At 64.3% G+C, this 21,445-nt stretch overlaps 3 protein-coding genes across 5 annotated transcripts; 1 reads left to right on the top strand and 2 right to left on the bottom strand.

Moving 5' to 3' along the window:
- The first annotated feature begins 59 nt into the window (after positions 1–59).
- Positions 60–1,839, top strand: C20H19orf25 (chromosome 20 C19orf25 homolog). Of its 2 annotated transcripts, none has more exons than XM_030509157.1 (3): positions 60–158; positions 438–610; positions 695–1,839. In XM_030509157.1, the coding sequence occupies exons 2-3, from the start codon at positions 463–465 to the stop codon at positions 865–867; spliced, it is 321 nt and encodes a 106-aa protein (XP_030365017.1). In that variant the 5' UTR covers positions 60–158; positions 438–462; the 3' UTR covers positions 868–1,839. The 2 variants fall into 2 exon arrangements, with proteins under 2 accessions (XP_030365017.1, XP_030365018.1); XM_030509158.1 differs by having other exon boundaries at positions 88–172.
- A 193-nt stretch (positions 1,840–2,032) lies between these two features.
- On the bottom strand, positions 2,033–17,643 carry APC2 (APC regulator of WNT signaling pathway 2). Of its 2 annotated transcripts, XM_030509152.1 has the most exons (16): positions 17,575–17,643; positions 16,793–16,872; positions 13,556–13,714; positions 13,348–13,438; positions 13,109–13,277; positions 12,921–13,029; positions 12,720–12,833; positions 12,336–12,413; positions 11,534–11,614; positions 11,055–11,439; positions 10,819–10,914; positions 10,591–10,730; positions 10,421–10,498; positions 9,576–9,692; positions 9,282–9,496; positions 2,033–9,194 (listed from the first exon to the last, which is right to left on the bottom strand). In XM_030509152.1, exons 3-16 carry the CDS (start codon positions 13,694–13,696, stop codon positions 3,752–3,754), a joined length of 7,257 nt encoding a protein of 2,418 aa, XP_030365012.1. In that variant the 5' UTR covers positions 13,697–13,714; positions 16,793–16,872; positions 17,575–17,643; the 3' UTR covers positions 2,033–3,751. The 2 variants fall into 2 exon arrangements, with proteins under 2 accessions (XP_030365012.1, XP_030365013.1); XM_030509153.1 differs by lacking the exons at positions 16,793–16,872; positions 17,575–17,643 and adding an exon at positions 14,137–14,592.
- A 1,763-nt stretch (positions 17,644–19,406) lies between these two features.
- On the bottom strand, positions 19,407–21,419 carry RPS15 (ribosomal protein S15). The gene is made up of 4 exons (XM_030509149.1): positions 20,995–21,419; positions 20,586–20,671; positions 20,179–20,413; positions 19,407–19,570 (listed from the first exon to the last, which is right to left on the bottom strand). The coding sequence occupies exons 1-4, from the start codon at positions 21,268–21,270 to the stop codon at positions 19,457–19,459; spliced, it is 711 nt and encodes a 236-aa protein (XP_030365009.1). The 5' UTR covers positions 21,271–21,419; the 3' UTR covers positions 19,407–19,456.
- Between the last annotated feature and the right edge of the window lie 26 nt (positions 21,420–21,445).

The raw sequence follows: 21,445 nt of genomic DNA, 5'->3' as shown, positions 1-21,445 counted from the left end.
TGCGGGCGGCGGCGCGGCCCCTTTAAGGGCCAGGGCGAGCAGTGCGCGGGAGGGGGTGAGGATACTTCGGGGGCGTGGCGGAAGTGAGGGAGCGGGTGGCGGCGCTACGGTGGCCGGGAGGAGGCCGGTGGGAGACGGTGTCCGCCCGCCGCGGAGGGGTCGGTGTGTCCGTGTCCGTGTCTCTCTGGTCGTTTCAGGGGCAAGGCGGGGTCTGTCCGTCCTGGGGCAGGGAGGGGGGAGGTCGGTCTGTCTGTCTGTCGGGGAAGCCGATCTGCCCGGGGGGGGCAGCGAGGGGTCTGTCTGCCCGCCCGGAGGAGGCGGTGCGGGTGCTCTGCCTGTCTTGGGGAGCAGGGAGGGGGCCAGTGTGTGTGTCCACCCAGAGGGCAGCGTGGGGAGGGTCTGTCCCCTCATCCCGCCCCCCCCCCCCCCAACACCAGCCCCCGCGCATGAGGCGGCCTCGTGATGAGCTCTAAGGCCAAACGGGTGCTGCCCACCCGGCCCGAGCCCCCCAGCGTGGAGCAGATCCTGGCCGACGTACGGGGCACCCACCCGGCCGACCCCGTCTTCCTCCTCCCTGCGGAGCCTCAGCGGGAGCACGGCCTGTCCCCAGGTGAGCCCGGGGTAGAGACAGCGCGGGGGGGGAGGCGGGACGCCACCAGCCGCTGCTGAGCCCCCCTGCTCTACCCCCCATAAGGCCCCGCTGCGGAGGAGAGGGAGCGGCTGTACCGGCAGAGCCGCTCCTACGTGGAGATGAACCAGTGGCTGCAGGAGTCCCGGGAGCGCCTGCAGGAGCAGCGCCAGGAGCTGCGGCGGGCGGGCGCGGCGCTGGAGCGCGGCATTGCCGAAATGAGGCAGAAAGCTTTCTGAGGTGCTGCTGCTCCAGGCTCTGCAGGTGCTGGAGCATCGCCCTAGGCTGTGGCGGGTGCTTCGGCACGTCGCGCCCTTGCAGTTTCGTCTACCTAATTGGGGAGAGGGAAGCCATTTGTGTTTGGTTTATGGGAGGATCTGGCATTGCTGCAGCTTGCCAGCACATCACCGGCGCAGAGGGCTGGAGCTTTGCCCCCTTGGCAGCCTGACCTTTCCCCAGGGAGTGGTGGGACCTGCTGTCCATGCCAGTCTCCTGAGGCAGGAGGAAAGGCTCAGACCTTGTATTGCCCCTGCTGCCCATGAGCTCGATGCCCTTGTCTCCAGAGGGTGGCATGTCCTCTGCACCCTCATGCTGTGGCTTCACCTATGACTTTTCCCTCTGGTACTGCCCTGAAGATGACCACATCGCCTCCCGCATCTCTGAGCGCTTGAAGAAAGAGGGTTTTCGGGGCTATGCAGAGCACCAGGACCATGTGGCCGGGATGCCCGTCGTCCTGGCTGCCACGAAGGTCATCGAGGCCAGCCGGGTCGCCATCCTCCTCCTCTCTGCCAAGTCCCTGAGTGACCCATGGTGCCAGCGTGTTTCCCAGTGGAACCTGTGTCACATCATTCACTGCCATGGGACCAAAGTGATCCCTGTGTGTGTGGGTGTGAAGAAAGCCGAGGTGCCCCCCTTCCTGCAGCACCTCACTGAGCTCGAGTACCAGACCGAGTTCTTCTTCGACAGGCTTGTGGGCAGTCTGAGAACATCCCGCTTGGCAGCAAGAAGAGCCCGGCGAGCCCTGCCCTCCAAAGAGAAGAGATGAGGGACTATGGGTGGCTGAGGGCTGTTTTTGCAGCCTGGTTGGGAGCTGATAGCCCTGCAGTGATGATGGTGGAAGCAGGGTTGTTCTGTACTGATAGTAAAGGTGGTGGGAAGAGGGATTGTCACAAATCTCATTAAAAACCCTTCTCCAAGGACTGAAGATGTGACTTTCTGCCTGCACACCTTTGTTTCACTTGGTGGCCAGGGGGTAAAGTCACGATAACACCCCACAGGGTGGCTGTCTGCCTTAGCAGGAGTCTGTGTCACGCTACCACCCTGCACAAGAAATGGATCCAGAAAATGCTGTGGGGAGGCTGTTCTTCTCCCCAGCCCAAGTGTGTGGGACAGACAGACCAGCCCTTCCTATTTACACAGGTTGGCTTTTAATTCTTAATACTGTCCAGAGTCCCGGTAAGATAACATCCTTAGTACATACATACAGCGAAGAGGGGAGCAGGACACCGCAGAACCCGGTGGGATTGTCCACAGAGGGCTGAAGTCAACGGGCACAGGTGGAGCAGAGATGGGCAAGAGTGGGGGTGAGTGGTGAGGCTTGAGCCTGGGGCTGCTGCCAAGCACATGGGGTGATGTTGGTCCTCCCAGCACATCCTGTGCTCTGTTATAGCACTCAGGAGTGCCCCAGGGGACTTTTTGTCTCATTTTCTTCAGCCTCAGCCCTGGTCCCGCTGGCTGCAACCTTCCAGCCACTGCTGGAACAGAGGTCTGCAGCCAGCACCGGCGTGTGCATGGGCATGTCCCCATGACCCTGGTGCACAGCCCATGCATGTCCCCACAGCCCTGGTGTCTCCCAGGTGTCGCTCAGTGCATATCCCTATGGCCCCACTGCATGTCCCCACAACCCCTGTGCAAGTCCCAAAAGCCCCTCACTATGTCCCCACGGCCCTTGGGGTGATCCCTGTGTCCTCTGCACATGTCCCCATAGTCCTTTGTCTGCCCCCCATGGCACTGCTATGCGGGGATCCCATAGGTCATCCAAAGCAGGCAACAAGCCATAGGGAGCACCCAGGGTGGGTGGTGTGTTCACCAGCAGCTCAGCCCCATCCCATCCACTCCCTGGGGCCAAGGTGCTTTCTGCATACCCCAGTCTCAGCACGTGGGGCTGATGGCAGGAGCGGGGGGTTCCCCGGTGCTTTGGGGCTGGGAGCCCCCATGCTCATGGGCATGATCCACTCCCCGATGGACTTGTGTCCACGGCCCATGGGGACACCCTGGTTGTGGGCTGGGATGTGGCTGGGGGGCTGCGGGTTGGGGTGGGGGGCCCTGGACCCTTCCCTAGGGGTTGGGCACCCTGGCACCAGTTCAGCACCACGTCCCCTTCCAGGGCAGCTTCCCAGCCCACAAGCAACTCTGCAAGCAACCTCCAGGGATGAGCCTGTCGGGACCCTGTTACCCACCAGCAAGCCCCTTCCTGGCTCCTCCTGTGCCTCTTCCACCCAACACTGCTGTGAACCAGTGCAAGCACCATGGCTGCAGGCTACCCATTAGCCGTCAGTCATGGCCCTTATTTAGGACCCTCCAGCAGCACCAACAGGGGGCCCTGGCCCCCATCTCCCCACAGCCATGAGCTCTTCCCCCATGAAGCCTATCCCTGCATTGATCCAGTCACGTGTTCCTTCTCCACCAGGTAATCAATGAGCTGATTGCTGGCAGAGCCGGGTGTTGGTGGTGAGACAAGCAGAAGCATGGTGTGCTATCTTCCTGGTGTGCAGGGTCAGGTCCTGGTTCAGCCTCTGCCCAAGGCAGGTGAGCAGGATGTGGGCACAGCTTCTCTCTCAGCTTGTTCCAGGATGTCCAACAGTGGGAGGAGGTGGCCACTGAGACTCACCCTGGGTTGGGGCATCAGCCCCATCCCAGCACCCATCGGGTCCCCCTGGCTCTGCTTGGTCCTCAGCACTGAGAACTGCGATGCTCTGTTACAGCAAGACCCCAGCTGGGGCAGGCAGCAGGTTGGGGTGGCTTCTGGTTCCCAACCACCCCACACTGCTGTGTCCCCACCCCAGCACAGTTCTGGCCAGCTCCCATGGGACAGGGTGTTGTGGGACCTCTCGCCGGGGCTGCTCAAGCCTGGATTTTCTCCACCCCCTTGTCGGCCACCGCTGTCACCGCCATGGGGCTGGGGACGTAGTTGAAGGGGGTGACGCGGGCAGCTTTGCTTGGGGAGCCGTGTCGGCTGGCGGGGAAAGTACCAGTGGATGCCTCGTGGCTGAAGGAGATGGGCAGCGTGGCCTTGGGTGGGACCAGAGCTTCGCCATCGCAGGTGGCACGAGTGTGCGGGGGCCCCTCACGGGTCTCCAGGGTGGGAGAGGTGCTGGAGTTGGTCTTGGTGGTAGAGAAGTCCTCAGTCTGCACCACGGCATCACTGGTCTTCCTGAGGCTAGGAGTGCTGGGGCGCTCCTCCTCGCCAGTGCCCGCCAGAGGCAGGGCTGAGGACGGCAGCGTGCTCTTGAGAATGTGAGGGATGTCCTCATCCCTAATCCTCCTCCACGTGCCCTTCATCACCACCACCGGTGGCTTCGCCGGCTGCCCACCAGGTGCTGCCTCAGTCTGCCGCCGCTGCCGCGCTGAAGCCTCAGAACGGGCGGAGAGGACAGAGGAAGGGCTGCCCGTCCTCCGCGCCACGCTGATGTTGGGCGAGGATGAGTACCTCTTAAAGGGCTCGGGCGCAGGGATGCTGGTCTTCACCGGTAGCCGGGATGGGCTCTCGGAGCTGGTCCTCCGTGGCGGCTTTACCCCGGTGGAGACTTTGCTGCTGACTTGGGCCCTGGGGACGAGGGGCCGTGGGCTGGAGCCCGCCGGCTTGGCTGCCTTGAGCTCGTCACAGCGGGAGGAGCAGAGGAAGACGGCCGGGAGCGTGTCCCGGCTGCGCTGCGGGGAGGCACCGCGAGGCTGCGCTGGGGAGAGCTCGGCGCGGTGCCGCAGCAGCAGGCTGGACGATTCCTTGATGAAGGTGAGCTGGCGCAGGAAGCCGGAGCGGTCCGAGTCGCTCCCGCTGGAACGGGTGGACGACATCCGCACCAGGTTGAGCCGGCCACCCGCCGGCCCCGCTGGCCTGCTGCCCCGCGCCTTTCCACCGTCAACCTGCTCCTCCAGCACCGGCATGGCCCCCCGGCCCGGCAGCACCTTCCTGCTGGGCTTCTGCATGAAGGGGATGCGGACGGGTGATTTCTGTGTCTTAGACGCCTTGGCAGCCGAGGGCCTGGAGGCCGGGGCTCTGGCCGGAGGGCCTGGTGGGGAGGATGAGCTGCCCGCCTTGCCCGTGGCTGGAGGACTCTGCTTGGTGAGCTGAGAGGGAGACGGCAGCTTCTTGGGGGCATGCTGGGATGGGGTGGAGGTGCGAGAGGAGCCCGAGGAAGCGGGGCCCTTGCCAATGCGGGCAGGTGGCGTTGTGCTCCTCTTGGGCAGCGCCAGGTCCCCGGTTTCGGAGGGCTTGCCCAGCCGGTGCAGACTCCGAGAGCGCTGCTGGCTCAGGGAGAGGTTCTTGGCTGGCGGTGCCTCGGGCTTCACTGCAGGGCTCTTCTTTGGGGTGGCCCGCGGGCTGGGGGTGTCCTTGGCCAGGCTGGGCATGTAGATGACGGTCCTGCCACGGAAGACCACAGGCAGGTTGGGTACTGGCTTGGTGGGAGCTGGGCTCCGCTCTGCTCTGGCACTTCCACGGCCAGCAGGACGGGCACCCGGCGCATCCTTCCTCTCTGGGCGGCTCTTGCTGTGCTCCCTCCTCGCTGCATCCCTGCTGGCCACGCTGCCAGCCCGCTTCTTCTCCTGCCTGCCCAAGGAGAGCTGCAGGGTGGACCCAACTGAGAGCCCCGACATGAAGGAGAGGATGGAATCAGACTCGGAGGAAGGCTCCCGCGAGAGGGAGGCAGCAGCCTGGTGCAGCCAGGTGACTATGGAGTTGGCACCCTCCTGGATGGCTTGCCACTCCACACTGTCCAGGTCTGAGCCCCGGTCGGAGCTGGCATCCTCAGTGGGGCAATGCCTCCCTTCCACTTTCCGCTCCCTCCCACCGGCACCCAGTGGCTTCTGCTTGCGCTCTGCCATCCTCCGGCGAGCTGAGGATCGCCGGTGCTTGGGCATGGCTGAGCCGATGCACTTCTGCAGCAAATCATCCTCTGAGTTGAGGCTGGGGGAACTGGGGGAGCCCCCCTGAGCCTGCCCTGCTGCTGCAGCTGACCGCAACCAAGGGGCTTTGCCACAAGGCTGGCCCCGCTCCTCACCGTCGGAGAGGTTGGCATCACTCAGGGAGCTCATGGAGGAGCTGAGGGAATAGCACGGTGGTGTCTCATCAGCAATGAGGTTGTTCTGTGGCTTCATCTTCACTGGCCGGGGACTGGGACGGGGCTCAGGCTCCCTCCGGGGGCCGGAGCTGATGCAGTGCTCCTTCCTGGGCGCTTGGCCAGGCTGGGCTCTGCTGCTGGACACCCCCTTGCCTGCCTCAGGCGGCTCCTCTGGGTCCTGCTCGTAGAAACAGTAGACAGCTTCCTCGGTCGGTGTGGTGTGGCACAGCGACTGGAAGGCCACCCCGTCCTCCTGGGGAGCATCCTTCCTCCCAGGGGGACCATTGGTCCTCCCCACCTCCAGCTCCAGGTTGGGTCCACCCTTTGCAGGGTGCTGGCCCCACTTCCCGTCCCCGCCTTGGCCACAGCTTGACCCTGCTTTCCCCTTGCGGGCTGAGCTCAGCCGGGCAGGCGCCGAGCTGCCAGAGGCGGCTCTCCTGGCCGGGATGGTCCCAGCCTCACGGTGCCCATCAGGCAGAACCGGGTGCCCTGTGCCTGGGCCAGGGGGGGGCTCGGCCTCCTCGGCAGCCGGGTAGCGCAAGGTCTCATCGCTCAGCGAGGCAGCGCTGGAGAAGTTGACAGGGGTCCCATCAGCTGAGTCAGTGAAGGAGTCATCATCCTTGAAGAGGTCACGGGCAGTGGCACGCAGGTGTTTGGGGATGCCGGGATGCGTGTGGGCTGGCACCAGCATGTAGACAGGGACGTGCACTGGCTTCTTTGTCTGGGGGTGCAGGACCTGGCCGGAGAGCAGGGAGGTCTTCACTTTGCGGAAGCGGGAGGGCATGGCGGAGCTGATGCACTCCTTCAGGATCTCAATGTCATCATCGGAGGAGGGCTCAGCACGGTCAGCTCGCCGCCGGCCCTCCAGGTACCGCTCCTCACGCCGCTCCTCCCTCTTCTCATGAGCCACAAAATTCAGGCTGTTCTTCTCTGGGAAGGTGGGCATCAGCTTGAGCTCCACATCCTTCTGCACGTAGTGCTCGTGCAGGGGCAGGGCGCTCAGGCTGGAGGCGCAGGAGAAGTTCTCGTTGGGTTTCTCCACTGTGAAGTAGACCATGGAGTCCAGGTCCTGAGGCAGCTGGAAGCGTTCCTTGAAATCGGTGATCTCCATGAACTTCTTGACATTGTTCTCCCACTGGATGTTGAACTGACTGGTCTCCTTCTCTGGTTGGCAGCCCAGCTCGAAGAGGGGCGTCTTGCTGCGGCTGGGTGGCATGGTCTGCCCAGGGCTGTCGGGCAGCTCACTGGGACTGATAGTGCCACTGATCATCTCACTGCAAGGGTCACTCTGGATGGAGCTGGCGATGGAGGGGCTCTCGAAGCTGCCCAGGGAGCTGACGGAGCTGCAGCGACTCATCACCAGTGGTGTCTCCTGGATGTAGTTCTCTGAGGAGCTCGAGGGTGTGAGGTCCTCCTGGTGCGATGGTGATGACTCCCGCAGGAAGACCTTGTCACGCTTTGGGAAGGGGATGCTGATGGGCTGGGAAATCCCCATCGGCATGGCTAGACTCGTATCTACTGCCTTCTCCTTGTCCTGCCTCCCATCCTCTCCTTCTGCATCCTCTTCTTCCATCTCCAGGATCTCCAGGGAGGAGTCACTGTCCAATTCGTTCTCACTGTGGCTTTGCCCATCAAGCACATTATCTGCCGAGGAGAGGGAAGAGAGGGAGCTGCACCTTGAGAAGCAGATTGGGGTGTCCTCCACTGAGTACTTCTGCACTGACTCCTGCTCCACTGTGGCCGGTGAGTGGGCAGGCAGCTTCTCCGGGATCTTGCTCAAGGTCTCGGCTGTTTGCAGCAGCGTGGGGGGAAGCCAGGCTTGCTTTCTGCCCAGGAGGGAAGGGTGGTGGCTGGTGCCAGTGGCCATGCCACTCTTGGCCAGGCTCTCAAGCAGGGGGATGTGCTGGTAGGATGGGGAGAGTTTGATGGTGCGGACCTGGGCGTCAGGGGATAGCTTGCTGCCCGCCTCCTTCTTCCACTCAGGCTCTTTCTCCAGTGCCTTCGGGCTGGGGAAAGTCACCGTCTTCTTGGCCCGTTCAGGAAGGTCTCGCTGCTCTGGCTTGTCTGGCTCAGCCAGGTCTCTGCCCTTGAGCGTGGGGGGTTCAACCCGCTCTGGCTTGCTGCTCAGGATGCTCTTGAGGTCAAGCCGGCTTGGCCGCTTCTGGTACCGCTGCAGCTCATCCCGGTAGTCAAGGAAGGAGGCCCTGGTGCAGGGCTTCATGTGCTCTTTGGTGCAATAGCCATCGCTGGTGCTGCCGCTGTTGAGGCTGTCGTTGGACAAGCTGGTGTAGGCGGTCTTCAGCCGCAGCAGCGTGTGTGCCCGGCTCAGGCCCTCCCGCTTGGTGAAGCCGCTGGCATCCGAGAGGCGGCACGGCGAGCAGGACTGGGCGCGCGCCTCATGCCCCTCCTCGGGGCCATACTGCCATTCCAAGCAGTGGTCCTCCGAGCTGAGGCTGAAGCTGTCATCTGAGGACGTGTGCATGGTAGAGATGTCCTCCACCAGCTTGTCGATCTTGGCCACCGTGCTGGAGATCTTGTTGGCTAACTTCTCAGCAGCCAGTGAGACGTCATCCTCCGGCAGTGGCAGCTTCTTGGGCTCGGCTGGTTTGCTGCTGCCATCCTTCTCTGGCTCTGGGCATCGCCTCTGTGCCAGTGCCCGGGGCAGCGCCTGCCCCTGCAGGAAGGAGGAATTGAGGAACATGGAAAGGACAGAAGCACTGGCTGTCTCCACACCAGTGGAGATGTTGGGCACCTCGTCATCGTCAAAGCAGCCGGAGTCGGAGGCATAGTCCTTCACCAAGCTCTCCACATGCCGTGTTGGCTTTTTCACGCTCTGGCTTTTCAGGCTCTGCTTCTCCATGGTGTCAAAGGTCTCAGCCAAGTGTTTGGCATCCAGCTCAGCCTCCAGTGCCTTCTGCTTGCGCATGTAGAGCGAGGGCATGCAGGAGCCTGGTGAGACCACAGCAGTGTCCTTGTATTTGGGGGGCCGGTTGGTGAGGAGGTTGCGGAGAGCGGCTGCGCTGCCCATGGCAATCATCTTGTGCTTGGAGTGGATAAGGTTGCGCAGCATGCTGACTGCCCCCAAGTCCCAGAGCAGCTCCTGGTCGCGGGGGCTGCGGGCAGACAGGTTCCAGAGCGTGCCACAAGCATTGCTGACGATGGTGAGGCTGTGCGAGCGCAGGTGCTGCAGCAGCGTCTGTAGGCAGTTGTGGTCCCGGAGCACCTGCCTGCGAGACAGGGGGACCCCCGGCCATCAGGACATCAGGTCCCCAACACCCCTCCCTGCCACCACCCCAACCTGTGGTGACCCTCACCTGTAGTCCTCCCGCGTGGCGATGAGGCTGGAGACGTTCCTGAGGATGCCGCCACCACTCTCAATGATGGCCAGTGAGTTGCTCTGGCACTTGTACGTGAGGGTGCTCACCAGGAAGCCCAGGGCTCCCTCCACCCCGCAGATGGCAGCTTTGTTCTCCGTGCTGTGCGCCGACAGGTTCCACAGTGCACTCAGGACACTCTTCAGAGTAGACTCCTGATGCAGGAGGGGACACGGATCCATCAGCCCTGGTCCAGCCACCCTGGTGCCCGCTCCTGCCCGCTCCAGTGCTCACCTTGCCTGCATGCAGCGCACACCGCATCAGCCCAGTCACGCTGCCCACCTCCCGCAGCACCTTCTTGCTGTTGATGTCAGCCCGCCAGGAGAGGTTCCTCAGGATGCTGGAGACCACCTGGGAAGGCAGAGTGAGGGAGGTGAGTACAGGGACTGTTCCCCTGCCTGTCCCCCTGCCTGGGGGAGCCCCCGCACCACCGTAGAATCATAGAATCATTGAATGGTTTGGGTTGGAAAAGACCTTGAGATTATCCAGTTCCAAACCCCTGCCATGAGCAGGAATGCCTCACACCAGACCATGTCACCCAAGGCTCAGTCCAACCTGGCCTTGAACACTGCCAGGGATGGGGCAGCCCCAGCTTCTCTGGGCACCCTGTGCCAGCGCCTCAGCACCCTCACAGTAAAAAACTTCTTCCCTATATCTAACCTGAACTTCCCCTGTTTCAGTTTAAACCCAGCACCCCTTGTCCTATCACTACAGTCCCTGATGAAGAGTCCCCCTCTGCATCCCTGCAGGCCTGTTCAGACACTGGAAGCTGCTCTGAGGTCTCCACGCAGCTTCTCTTCTCCGGGCTGAACAGCCTCAACTTTCTCAGCCTGTCTTCATACGGGAGGTGCTCCAGCCCCTGATCATCCTTGTGGCCTCCTCTGGACTTGCTCCAACAGCTCCGTGTCCTTCTGATGCTGAGGACACCAGAACTGCACACAGTGCTGCAAGTGGGGTCTCATGAGAGCAGAGCAGAGGGGCAGGATCACCTCCTTTGACCTACTGGTCATGCTCCTTTGGATGCAGCCCAGGACACGGCTGGTTTCTGGGCTGTGAGTGCACAGAAAGCCAGCACCCACCTGATGCAGCTCCTCGCTGTCAGAGCCCAGCTGAGCCACGATGGCTTCCATGCAGCCCCGGCGGGAGCACAGTGTTGCCTGCAGGGAGGACGAGGGTGCTGAGGTGATGCTGTGGGCCCCTCGGCCCTGCAAACCCCCTCCCTGCCTGCCACTCTCCCGGACCCCACAACCTTGTTGACCACGTCGCCAAAGGTGAGGTTGGTGAGGGCCATCCCCGCGTAGCGCCGCAGTGCCAGGTTGAGCGGGTCGTTTGTCATCTTGTGCATCTCATAGTCCACTTGCAGCAGCTCAGCCACCGCCTGCAGCCCTCCTGCAGGACAGGATGGGGGGTGACTCGGGCACCAGGGAGGAGGGTGCAAAAGGGATGGAGCCCCCTCCCAGTGCCCACCCCATCTCACCCAGCTCGTTCATGGCCCGCCGGTACTCCTCGTCGAAGGAGAGCTTCATGATGGCGCAGGTGGCTTGACAGATCTGGGGCTCGATGGGCACTGGTACTGCAGGGAGAAAGAGGGGGGTCAGCCTTGGGGGTCTCCTCCTATCACTAGCCACCTCTGGCACATGCAGATGCTCACAGCCACATGCACCACCATGCGCGTGTGTGCATGCACACGCTGGCACCCCTCCTGGCGCATACCTGCGCCACCCTCAGGACCTCTGCCCCCATCCCTGCTCTGCATCTGCAGCCAGTCCCAGCAGGTCTCTGAGTAGGAGCGGATCTGCTCTAGCACGTGCAGCACTCGCATCTCCTTCTTGGCCTGGCCCTCGTCAGGCTGGGAGAAGACGATGTTGTGGAGGGCAGCATTGGCACGCATGCGGGCATCCTTGGTGCCGACAGGGCTCTCGGGGGGCCCCGGCTCGCCGTCCGAGTCGTGCAGGATCTGGATGAGTAGGGGCAGGCAGCCTGACTTGCGCATGGCCAGGCAGCTCTCCTGTGAGCTGGACATGGCCAGCAGCGTGCGGGACATGTCGTCCTTGTCCCGCGTGGCCAGCATGGACAGGAGCCAGAACACCACCTCCACCTGTGGGGGGGACGACTCAGGGTTACACACAACTGTCCCGTCCCCCCCGGCACACAGCCCACCCCAGCCAGGCTCTGGTGCAGCTGCCTCTCACCTTACTGCTGCCCCCCTCCTCGGGGTGGGTTGGGGGGTCAAGGCTGCCATCCCCCTCCATGCCCGGCACCTTCCCACAGAGCTGCAGAGAAGGGGGCAGATGGGGGTGGGTTGCAATGTGCTGCCCTTGCCCCCCGTGCCCAGCCCCTCCCTGCTTTTCAGCAACCCACGGGTGCCATTAAATAGCAACGTTTCCCAGTTGCTGCAGTTGTTGCTGTCATCAATGCCAAGGCTGTATTTTAAGCTGAAATCGGGGGTGATCGGGAGGGGGCTGCCATAGCAGCAGGCTCATAAAAGGAAAAGCGTGGGTGAGGCGAGTGGGGTGGGCAGTGAGGACTGTGCTGGGGACAAGCCCACGGAGCTGCTTGTGTGGCAATGGCAGGGCTGCAAGGGAAGTGGGGCTGGCTGGGGTGTGGCAGGGCTGCAGGTGATGGAGGGGCCATGGGTGATGGAGGGGCCATGAGTGATGGAGGGGCTGGGGGTGATGGTGGGGCCATAGGTGATGGAGGGGCTGGGGGTAACAGAGTGGCTGTGGGATCATGGAGGGGCAAGTGATGGTGGCTGTGGTGACGGTGGGCACCATCCGGCAGATGCTGCGGGAGCCTCCGCGCCGCCCGCTGCGCCATGGCCTACTTCTTGTCTCCATGGCAACTGCCCATTTCACGGTGCCGCCGAGCCACACAAAGCCCTGGCGCCGGCGGGGCCAGTTGGGATAATGGAGTTGGACGCTCCGCCCGGCCCTGGCTCCACCATCCCACGGGCACTGGGACAGACCCCGGCTGGGCTCAGCCCCATCCCATTACCTGTGGCTCCGGCTGCTGCACCTTGTCCTGTGCCTCCATGAGCTCTTTGTCGATCTGTTCCAGCCGGGATGCCCGGATCTGGGGGAAGAGCGGGTGTCAGCAGGGGCTGGGAACCCCCCGAGCCAGGCATGAGGGTGCAATGGGCCAGAGTGCACAGGGGTGGGTGTTGGGGCGCACAGAGCTTGTTCCAGTGTGCATGGAGCTGGTGCAAGGCTGCAAGGAGCTGCGTGTGGATGCAAAGAGCTGGGTGCGAGGTTGCACAGACCTTGGTGCTGAGTGTGAGGGTGCCCACGGCTGAGGCTGTTGGGACGGGGCAGTTGGAGCACCCCAGGCACAGGACAGGAGGTGTGAGGAGGAGGAGGGACAGATCCCACCCGCCCTGACCTGTGCCCGCTGGACCATCTCATCTGCTGTCCCGAAGCGCTCTTCCATCAGCGAGCGGATGTGCTGAGCCTCGAACTCCAGCTGCTGCCGGATGAGATCCATCTGCATGGAGAACTGCGGGGGGGGGGGAAAGGAGGGGACGGCGTGAGGGGGATGCAGGGTCCTGCCTGTGCCCCAGGGGTGCTGGGACCCCCTGCTCACCGTCTCCACATGGGGCAGCTCCTCCAGGCGTGTGGCCAGGCTCTGAAGCTGGGTGTAGTACCAAACCTTCTCCTTCTCCTCCTTCTCAATCTCACCCAGCAAGAAGCACCTGGGGAGAGGGGGGGACCCCTGTCAGCACAGCCCTCAGCCCCATCCCGGCCCCCTGCATCTCCCCCTGCGGCCATCACCTCTCCCGGTCGAGCTCCTCCAGCATCCGGAAGGTGGCTCTGCCCAGGTCCCCAGAGCTGTCCCGCTGGGGTGCAGGTGGCAACGGGTTGTCCTCGGCACTGCGCCCGGTTCCAGACACCTCCGGAGGGAACTTGAGGTTGTAGAGGCTGGTGATGTCCATCTGCAGGGCTGGAGACAGAGGCAGCAGTATAAGGGTGGGCTTGGCTGAGACAACACCCCCCCCAGCCTGGGCACACACCTTTCAGCTGGTCCAGGACCTCCGTTTGTCCCGAGGACACCATGACCCGCGCCTCCTGCTCCAGCTTGCCCTGGAGGTGCTTCAGGACCTCCTAAAACAGGGACAGAGACATTGGAGAGGTGGGTAATGTGGAGGGACAATCCCCACTCCCCCTGTGTGCCATTCCCTGCACGAGGTCCGTGACCACCCTCCCTCGGCTTGTCCTCACCTTCATGTCTGAGGTCTCATTCTCGAGCTTGGAGAGGTGGTTGGAGTTGTCCTCCAGCTCCCGCCGGAGGTGGCTGTTCTCCTTCTTCAGCGCCTCCACTTGCCGCACCAATTGGTCGTACGAGGCGATGGAGCCGGACATCTTCAGCACCTCCAGCTCCTGCGGGGGGCAACGTGGCAGCACCCCGGGGTGTACCCAGCACCCCCCCACACCCCGGCACCTCACTGAGCCCGGAGGCGGAGCCCTGCCTCCCGCCCCAGGCTGCCTTGGCGAGAGCTGGTGCCCCCCACCCCGCCCCAAGCCTCTCAAAGGGACAGCCCCAGCACGGGGGGGAGCGCCCGGCCCGTCACTCCGCCCGCAGGCAGCCCCCTGCCAGTCCCTGCCCGATTTCCAGCTCCGCAGCTCCGCAGCTCCCCGCTCCCGTCCCCCTTTGTCTCGCTTTTGTCTTCCCTGAACCATCTCTCGCTCCGCGCCCTCCCGCAGCGAAGCCAGTCCCGGCCCCCCGCAGCACCCCCAGCCCCCTCTGCCCCCTCCATGTCCCTCCTTATCCCCCTCCGGCCAACCCCGGCTCTCCCCCAAACCTCCTCTTTGCGCAGTGCCCACGGCTGCCCCCCGCACCGGACGGGGGCGGACACACAGGGCCATGGGGGGGGCAGGGATGGGGACCCCTTGTCACCACCCCGGCGGGTCCGGCTGGCGGCCGAGGGTTCGACAGCCCCGAGCTGCCTTCGTCAGTGCCACACGTCTGCACGAGTGTGCGTGTGCAAGCGGTGTGGGTAGGTGGGGGGGGTGCATAGCGAGTCCCCCAATGCACGCCCAGCTCATCCCTCCCCGTGTCCCCCCAGCGCTGGGGCAGGATCGGACCCGTCCCCCCCCACCCCGCAGCTGCCCGGGGCAGCGGCACAGATCGATCCCCGGGACCACCGGTGTCTGCCGCGAACGCCCTGGGATCCCTTTGGGGGGGCTCCAGCACCAGGCGGGGGGGGGATCAGCACCCTACCAAGGCCCCACCGGTGTCCTCCCCACCCCGGGAGCCATCCCGGCCCTCACCCCACACTGCTCCCCATCCCTACGCCCCACACCACATGGGGGCCCCTCATCCTGCTCCAGCTTGGGTGTAACCCCCCTCCTCACTTTCTGGCTCTGACCACGCTGCGCCAGGGCCAGCCACGCTTCCAGAGGGAGACAAAGACCCCACGGTGAGAGATCCTCCCCAAATCACTGCCCAGGAGAGAATTAAACACACACACACAACCCGCCCCCCCGCCCCGGAATGAAATAACCCCCGGGGGGGTTGGGCACAGGGCTGCAGAGAGGGGTGCTGGGGAGCAAGGCTGTGGGAGGTAGCAGAAGGACACGAGGATGTGGGATGAGGGATCAAGACACAGGCTGTAGGTCTGGGATGGAGGATGAACAATGAGGGATGCAGGAAGGATGATACAGGCTGCGGGAGGATGGGTGAGGGATGCAGGATAATGCAGGGATGCAGATTAGGGATGCGGGATGCAGGCTGAGCAAAGCCTCCCATTGCTATGGCGACAGTGATGGGGCGGAGCAGGAGGGTCCATGGCCCTTCCAGAGCACCCACCAGATACAGGGCAGGGGGGGTTCAGCACTGCGGGCACAGCAGTGGGAGGATGGAATCCAGGGGCTCCTGTGTCTGCAGGGGAACAGGTGCGTCGTCCCCCCCCCAGCACCACAAACCTCTCACCTCTGTGGTGACAGCTTTGTTTGCAGGGGGTGGGATGCTGCTGGAGGAGCTTGGGGGCCACTGCAGACCTTCAGTGGGGCTGTGGCCAGTCTGAGAGATCCCCCCAGCTCCGGGGGGTGCTGTAAGTGCAGCTACGTGGCACCCCCTATGGGGCACCCCACACCACCAGCCTTGCCCCAGCTCCTGCCCCTCCCCTGCCTTGGCCGGGGGCCTGGGAGGTGATGAGGGGGTGTCTGAGCTCGGGGCCCGGATCTCCGGCTGCCGAGCGCCACAGCCGCAGCCACGCCGGGGATCCGCAGCCTGAGGGGAGGGGCTGGCGCGGCACCTGCATTTGCGAAGCGTCTAGACACAGCGGGGAGGGCAGGGGCCGGGGCTGCAGCGCTGCTCCCGCAGCACATGCTCCGGCACCCTGACCCTCACTGTCCCGTAGGACCCAGCATGTCCCCACAGGCTGCCGTGGGCTCCGTGGTGCGGGGCCATGGGCACACCCCGGAGAGATGTGGTGGCTCAGGATACTGGGATCCAGCTCCTCTACAACCGACAGTGCCCCTCTCTGCTCATGGCACCCCTGGACTGGCCAAGGCCACCAGCAGGGCCAGGATTCATCCGGCAAGGTCCCGGCAGGGCAGATGCTGCAGCAGATCAGTGGGTGAAAGGCAGCATCTGCACTGCCCAGCACAATGCACTGTCCTCTGCGCTGCCCACTGCACCGCGCTGCCCACACCTCCCACCACCTCCTGTGCTGCCCTGTCTCCCTCTGCACTGTCCAACCCACTGCACCAGCCTCCTGCAGCACGCTGCCCCAGGGCAGGGCTGGGGGAGCCCCCCATCCCGCGTACCCCATGCTCTCCGCGCCAGCCCAGCAGCAGGACTGGGGATGGGGACGGGGACAGAGACCTCGGTCGGCCCCAGCAGTGCAGCACCAGCTGAGCGCAGCCGCCTCTGACAGAAGCCACATCTGAGCCCCCAACCGGCTGCGGCTCCCAGAGTCCCTCCAGGGACATTAAACAAACAGTGTGTTGTCACCAGCTCCTGCTGATCGACCCGGCCACATGCAGCGGCCCCGGGGACCCCCGACCACCGCAAACTCCCCATAGGGAGCACCAGGCCAGCCCTGCACACGGAGCTCCGTGCACGGCTCCTGGGCAGCGCATGCACATGCTGGGGCACACACAGGGATGCTGGCACATGGGACCTGCTCCTTCCCCACATGCAGCATCCGACCCCCTGCAGCACTGACACCCCCACACAGCGGCTGCTCCCACACACATGCGCACACACACATCTGCTACATGCACACGCATGCACACGAACGTCACAGCCTTTGGACAAATGTGGAGCCCTGGCAGGGCCCCGGTGGGGCAACTGCTGGGGTCCCTGCACCCCCAGCAGACACCCCCATGCAGGGACCCCTGGGGCCAGCCCCTTTCTCGCCCCACACTCCAGCCCATGGGCACTGGTGTGGGAATGGGCACGAAAGCCAGAGGGCGGGAACGTTGCCAGCCCGTGCCCGGAGCAGCACCTACCTCACACCGGCATCCACGGGTGGCTGGGGACACCTCCTTTCCCGGGGACACGGCGCTGGGACCCGTGGGATCCCCCACCCCTGGATGGGATTTAGGCACTAGGTTAGAGGCCGAGATTTTTGAGGGACAGGTCTGGGGGCAAGTCTGTGGCTCCAGGTCCGGGGCTCAGCCCCAGGTTCCCGGCCCGGCCCTGCCACGGGGAGCAGTTCCAGTGAGGAGCATCGCGGGGCGGGGGGGCTCCGCGGGGATCCGAGCCTGCATCGGGCGGGGGGGAGATGCTGCTGCTCCAGCGGCCCCCCCCAGCCGCGGGCCCTGCTGCTCCCATCGCCCTGCCCGCAGGGTGGGGATGGGAATGGGGATGAAGATGGGGACGGTCTCTGCTGCTCCCCGCGCCCGCGGGCTCCGGGCGGAGCCCCGGCATTGTCCAGCCTTTGTCCCCGCGGCCGGGGATCCGGGACGCGGGGGCTAAACGCTGCCCGACAGCCTCCCCCCGGCCCTCCCCGATCTCCCCAGGATGGAGCCGCGCCCGCCGCAAAGGCAGATAAGGCGCAGCCAAGGCCGGGGGCAGCCTCCGCATGGGGGGGTTGATGAAGACCAGAGCCCCCCCCGGCCGCATCCAGCCCCCCGCAAGCCGGCGGGGCACCCCGATCCCCCCACAACCCGGGGTCCCCCCGCGCAGCGCTCCCCGGTCCCCCCCTCGCCGGCGGCTGCAGCGGCCGGAGCCGCCGGGACCCTCGGGTGGTCGGGGGGTGCGGGAGATGCGGGGGCAGGTGCGGCCGTACCTCATCCCCGGCGGCGGCGGCGATGCGGAGCTGGGCGAGGCGCCGGCGCGGCCCCGAGCAGCCGCATCCCGCCCCCGCCCCCCCGCCGCTCCCGGTCGGGATTTTCCGCCGTTAGAGGGCGGCAGCCGGGCCCCCCCCGCCCCCTCCCCGCGCCGCCGGGGCTGTGCCCGCGCAGGGGGAACCGGGACCGTGCGGGTCTCCAGCCGCCCTCTCCCCCCCCTCAAAAGCCGCCGTTTGCGGAATTTGCCCCTGCCCCGGGGCTGAATCTGTCCCCCCCCAGCGCTGTCACCGTGTGCGGGGGATCGGCTGCCCCTGCCCGGTGCATCACCGGGACAAGCAGGACCCGCAGCCATCAGCCCCCCGCGGTGGATCCCCCTCGGGCAGAACCATCGAGCAGGGCCCGGCTGGACCCGACCGCGGCCGTTCCCACCCCCTGGCCTGATCCTGCCGCCCTGCCTGTGGCCGTGACCTGCGCCACACACCAGGACCTCACATGGATGCTCCACTCACACCAAGGCCACTGTCACCCACCTCCCGGCCAGCATGTCCCAGGCTGCGGCTGGCTGCAGGCAGAGGAGCTGGGCTGAGGGGCCAAACACAGCTTCGTCCCCCCACCAGCAGGACCTGTACAAGGACCACCAAGGTCACAAGGTTACGTTGCTCGAACAAAAGGGACCTGGAGCCTGGTGACAGGAGATTTTCCCTGAAGGACAAATGGCCTCGGCATCGCCAGGGAGGAAGAAAGGTCAGGTGGGTGTTTAAAAGACCCAAAGGGTCCCAAGAGACCCCTCAGTGCCCACAGCAGGGACCACGCCAGCATGGCCCCCCCATGCCCCTTGAGCAGCCAGGACCAGACCTCGGGCCAGCACTGAGCCCTCGTGGGGCAAAGGCCTGGCCATCGGATCCTGGTAACGCTGGATGAGACCATCAGTGTGTTTGACACTGTCTCTGGCCACGGCCATGTGCAGCATGGTGAGGTTTTCCCAGCCCAGCTTGTGCCAACACCTGCCACCATGACACTGGAGATGTGCCAGGGCAGGGGAAGGGTGGTGGTGCTGACATGGGTGGCAAACTGGAGGACAAATGTGCTGGGAGCAGCAGGGACAGTGACGAAACAGACCCTCCACACCAGTGACTTCTGCAGAGAACCCCCTGAAAAGGCTCCTCGGAGCTGGGGCCACCACCACACCTCTGGCAGCCGCCTCAGCCACCCTCAGCGTGGGATGGCCCCAGAGCCAGACTGGATCATCCGCATCATCCTGAAGAGTAGCTTCTCCCTGGAGCCATGAAGGAAAACCATTCGCCCCCCTCAGCCTGAGCAGTTCACCCACCTGCTCTGAGCAGACAGACACCAAAACCTTTTGGAATCCCAAATATAAGACAAGAAAATAGTAGTTTGGGATCGCAAGTGCCCCACGATGTGTCCTTGGCACCTTCCCTGCAGGAGACAGGCTCATTCCAAAGCCACAGGCAGCCACCCACCCCTCAATCTGCTTTTCTTCCATGGTCAAGCTCACCTCAGGCACAGAGCAGGCACTTCCCAGCATTCCCAGTGTGATCAGAGCATCACCTGGAACGCCACAAGTAACTTCAAATAGACGGAAGTGCCACAAAGCAGACAGAAGTGGCATCCATCACTCCCCAGCAAAGAACAAGAAATTTAATTCAGCTACTAAACCCACTTGTGTTTGCTACATACACTGACCAAAAAACCAGGTAAATTTTTGGGAAAACATCAAATCATGGGTGAGATGAAGGAGTTTTGCCCGCCTGCGCCCCAGATGCCCCGAGGTGAGCCCACAGCCTCAGGAACTCTGAGTCCAGGAGAGAAATACTTGGGAGAAACATCTTTTATTTACACGTGGAAAAAGCTCCCACTTCGTTACTTCAGAGGAATGAACCTGGAGGAGTGGGTGGCTCCAATGCCTGGGCGCCCATGCTTCACAGGCTTGTACGTGATGGAGAATTCCCCCAGGTAGTGACCGATCATTTCGGGCTGGAAGAGAACGGAGAAACTGGTGTTGGCAGCGACCCGGGCTGGGGCACACACCACAACCCCCCTCTAATCCCTGCCCCTGCAGCAGCCAGGGCATCAGCCACTGATGTGGAGCCAGCGGGGGTTCAGCGGAACAAGGGAGTCCCTCTGTCCCCCAAAAAGGGGACCATACAACATTCAGGGGCTTTCTAGTGTGCTTTCAGGTCGGATTTAATGTCACTTAATCCTGCTAGCGGTATCAGGTCACAGCACCCCACAGGTTATTCCACTCCCAGGAAACCTCCAGGATCTGTTTTCACCCAGTGCTGGTGGGCAGGGAGGAAGCAGGCAGTGCATGGCCCTGCCCCATCAGCAGACACATGCTCAAACCTCACCCCGTTACTCCAAAGCTGCACTGGAGCCTCATGAGGCCTCGAGACCCTTCTGGGAGCAGCCCACACACAGGACAGACACTCTTCAGTATCCTTCCGTGTCAGTTTTGCTCCATGCAGGAGCCTCCACACCCCTCTCCGGCACAGGGCAGGAGTACAGAGTGTTTAAAACTTAACACAGAGAATGCTCAGCTTGGACCATGACCCAGCCATGAGGGTGCTGCAGCAGCGCCTCACCTTGATCTCCACCTGGTTGAAGGTCTTGCCATTGTACACGCCAACCATGCTGCCCACCATCTCAGGGAGGATGATCATGTCCCGCAAGTGGGTCTTCACCACCTCCGGCTTCTCCATGGGTGGTGCCTCCTTCTTGGCCTTACGCAGGCGCTTCAGCAGGGAATGCTGCTTGCGGCGCAGCCCCCGGTTGAGGCGCCGGCGCTGGCGGGCGCTGTACAGCTGCATCAGCTGCTCGCTGCAAGGGATGGACACGCTGAGCCCGGAGCCCGGCCCGCGGGGAGCTCCCCGCGTTGGCAGCGTCACCCACTCCGAGCCCAGGGGAGAAGCAGCACCACGCCAATCCCGCGGCCCCACAGCCTGACCGCGGGTGCCAGGCTCTGCCCCTGCCCCGCACCGACAGCTCTTACTAGGACATGTCGAGGAGCTGGTCCAGGTCCACCCCTCTGTAGGTGAATTTCCGGAAGGTTCGCTTCTTCTTCTGCTCCACCTCCGCCTGCAGCCGGGAGCGCCGGGGCGTCAAGGCCGCGCAGCCCCCGCTCACCCCGCGAGCTCCGCAGGGCGCCCCGACCCCCCCGCCAGCGCCCCAGCACCCTCAGCGCCGCCGGGCACAGCCCTGGGGAACCGGACTCCCGCCGCGCGGAGGCCTTGTCCGGCCGGGGCAGCCACGGCCCCGGCAGAGCCCAGGAGAGGCCAATCCCCCGCCCCGCAGGAAAGAGGCCGGGCCGCCCGCGGCAGCAGCGGTGCTCCCGGCCCCGGGGCAGCCGCCGCCGCGGCGGATGGAGCCCGATTACAGCCGCCGGTACCCCCCGCGCTCACCATCTTGGTCGGGTCTCCGCGGAAAGGACCGCCCTGCGGCCGGAAGATCTCGCGAGAGCAGCGACAGGGCGGAAAGGGCGAGAAGTCCCGCCCCCGACAGCCTCCGGCCTCGCTTCCGCCCTCATTGCCCTTAAAGGGGCCGCAGCCCGCAGAGCGAGGTGCTGCAGGCGGGGCGCCAGCAGGGGATAAACCGCCCAGCGCCGGCAAACCGATCAACACCGCCAGCACGGCACTGCTGCAGCCACACGCCGACCGCACCAGGCTGGAGTCGAGCATCTGCCTCCCAGCCCTGCTCAGGCAGCACCCCCATAGCAGCACCCTTCATCTTTCAGCATTGAACCTTCATCTGCTGCTGCTTTCCTGCTTCCCGCAGAGGCGGGCAGCGTCTCCAGCTCAGGGTTCAGAGCAGGGCCCCAGTTGGTTCTCTTTGTCCCCGGGCAGAGATGAGCCT

This window comes from Strigops habroptila, chromosome 20 (genome assembly GCF_004027225.2).
Source record: "Strigops habroptila isolate Jane chromosome 20, bStrHab1.2.pri, whole genome shotgun sequence".
NCBI lineage: Eukaryota > Metazoa > Chordata > Aves > Psittaciformes > Psittacidae > Strigops > Strigops habroptila.
The sequence above is the reverse complement of the archived record's forward strand: the minus strand, read 5'-3'. Positions and strand labels throughout refer to the sequence as shown.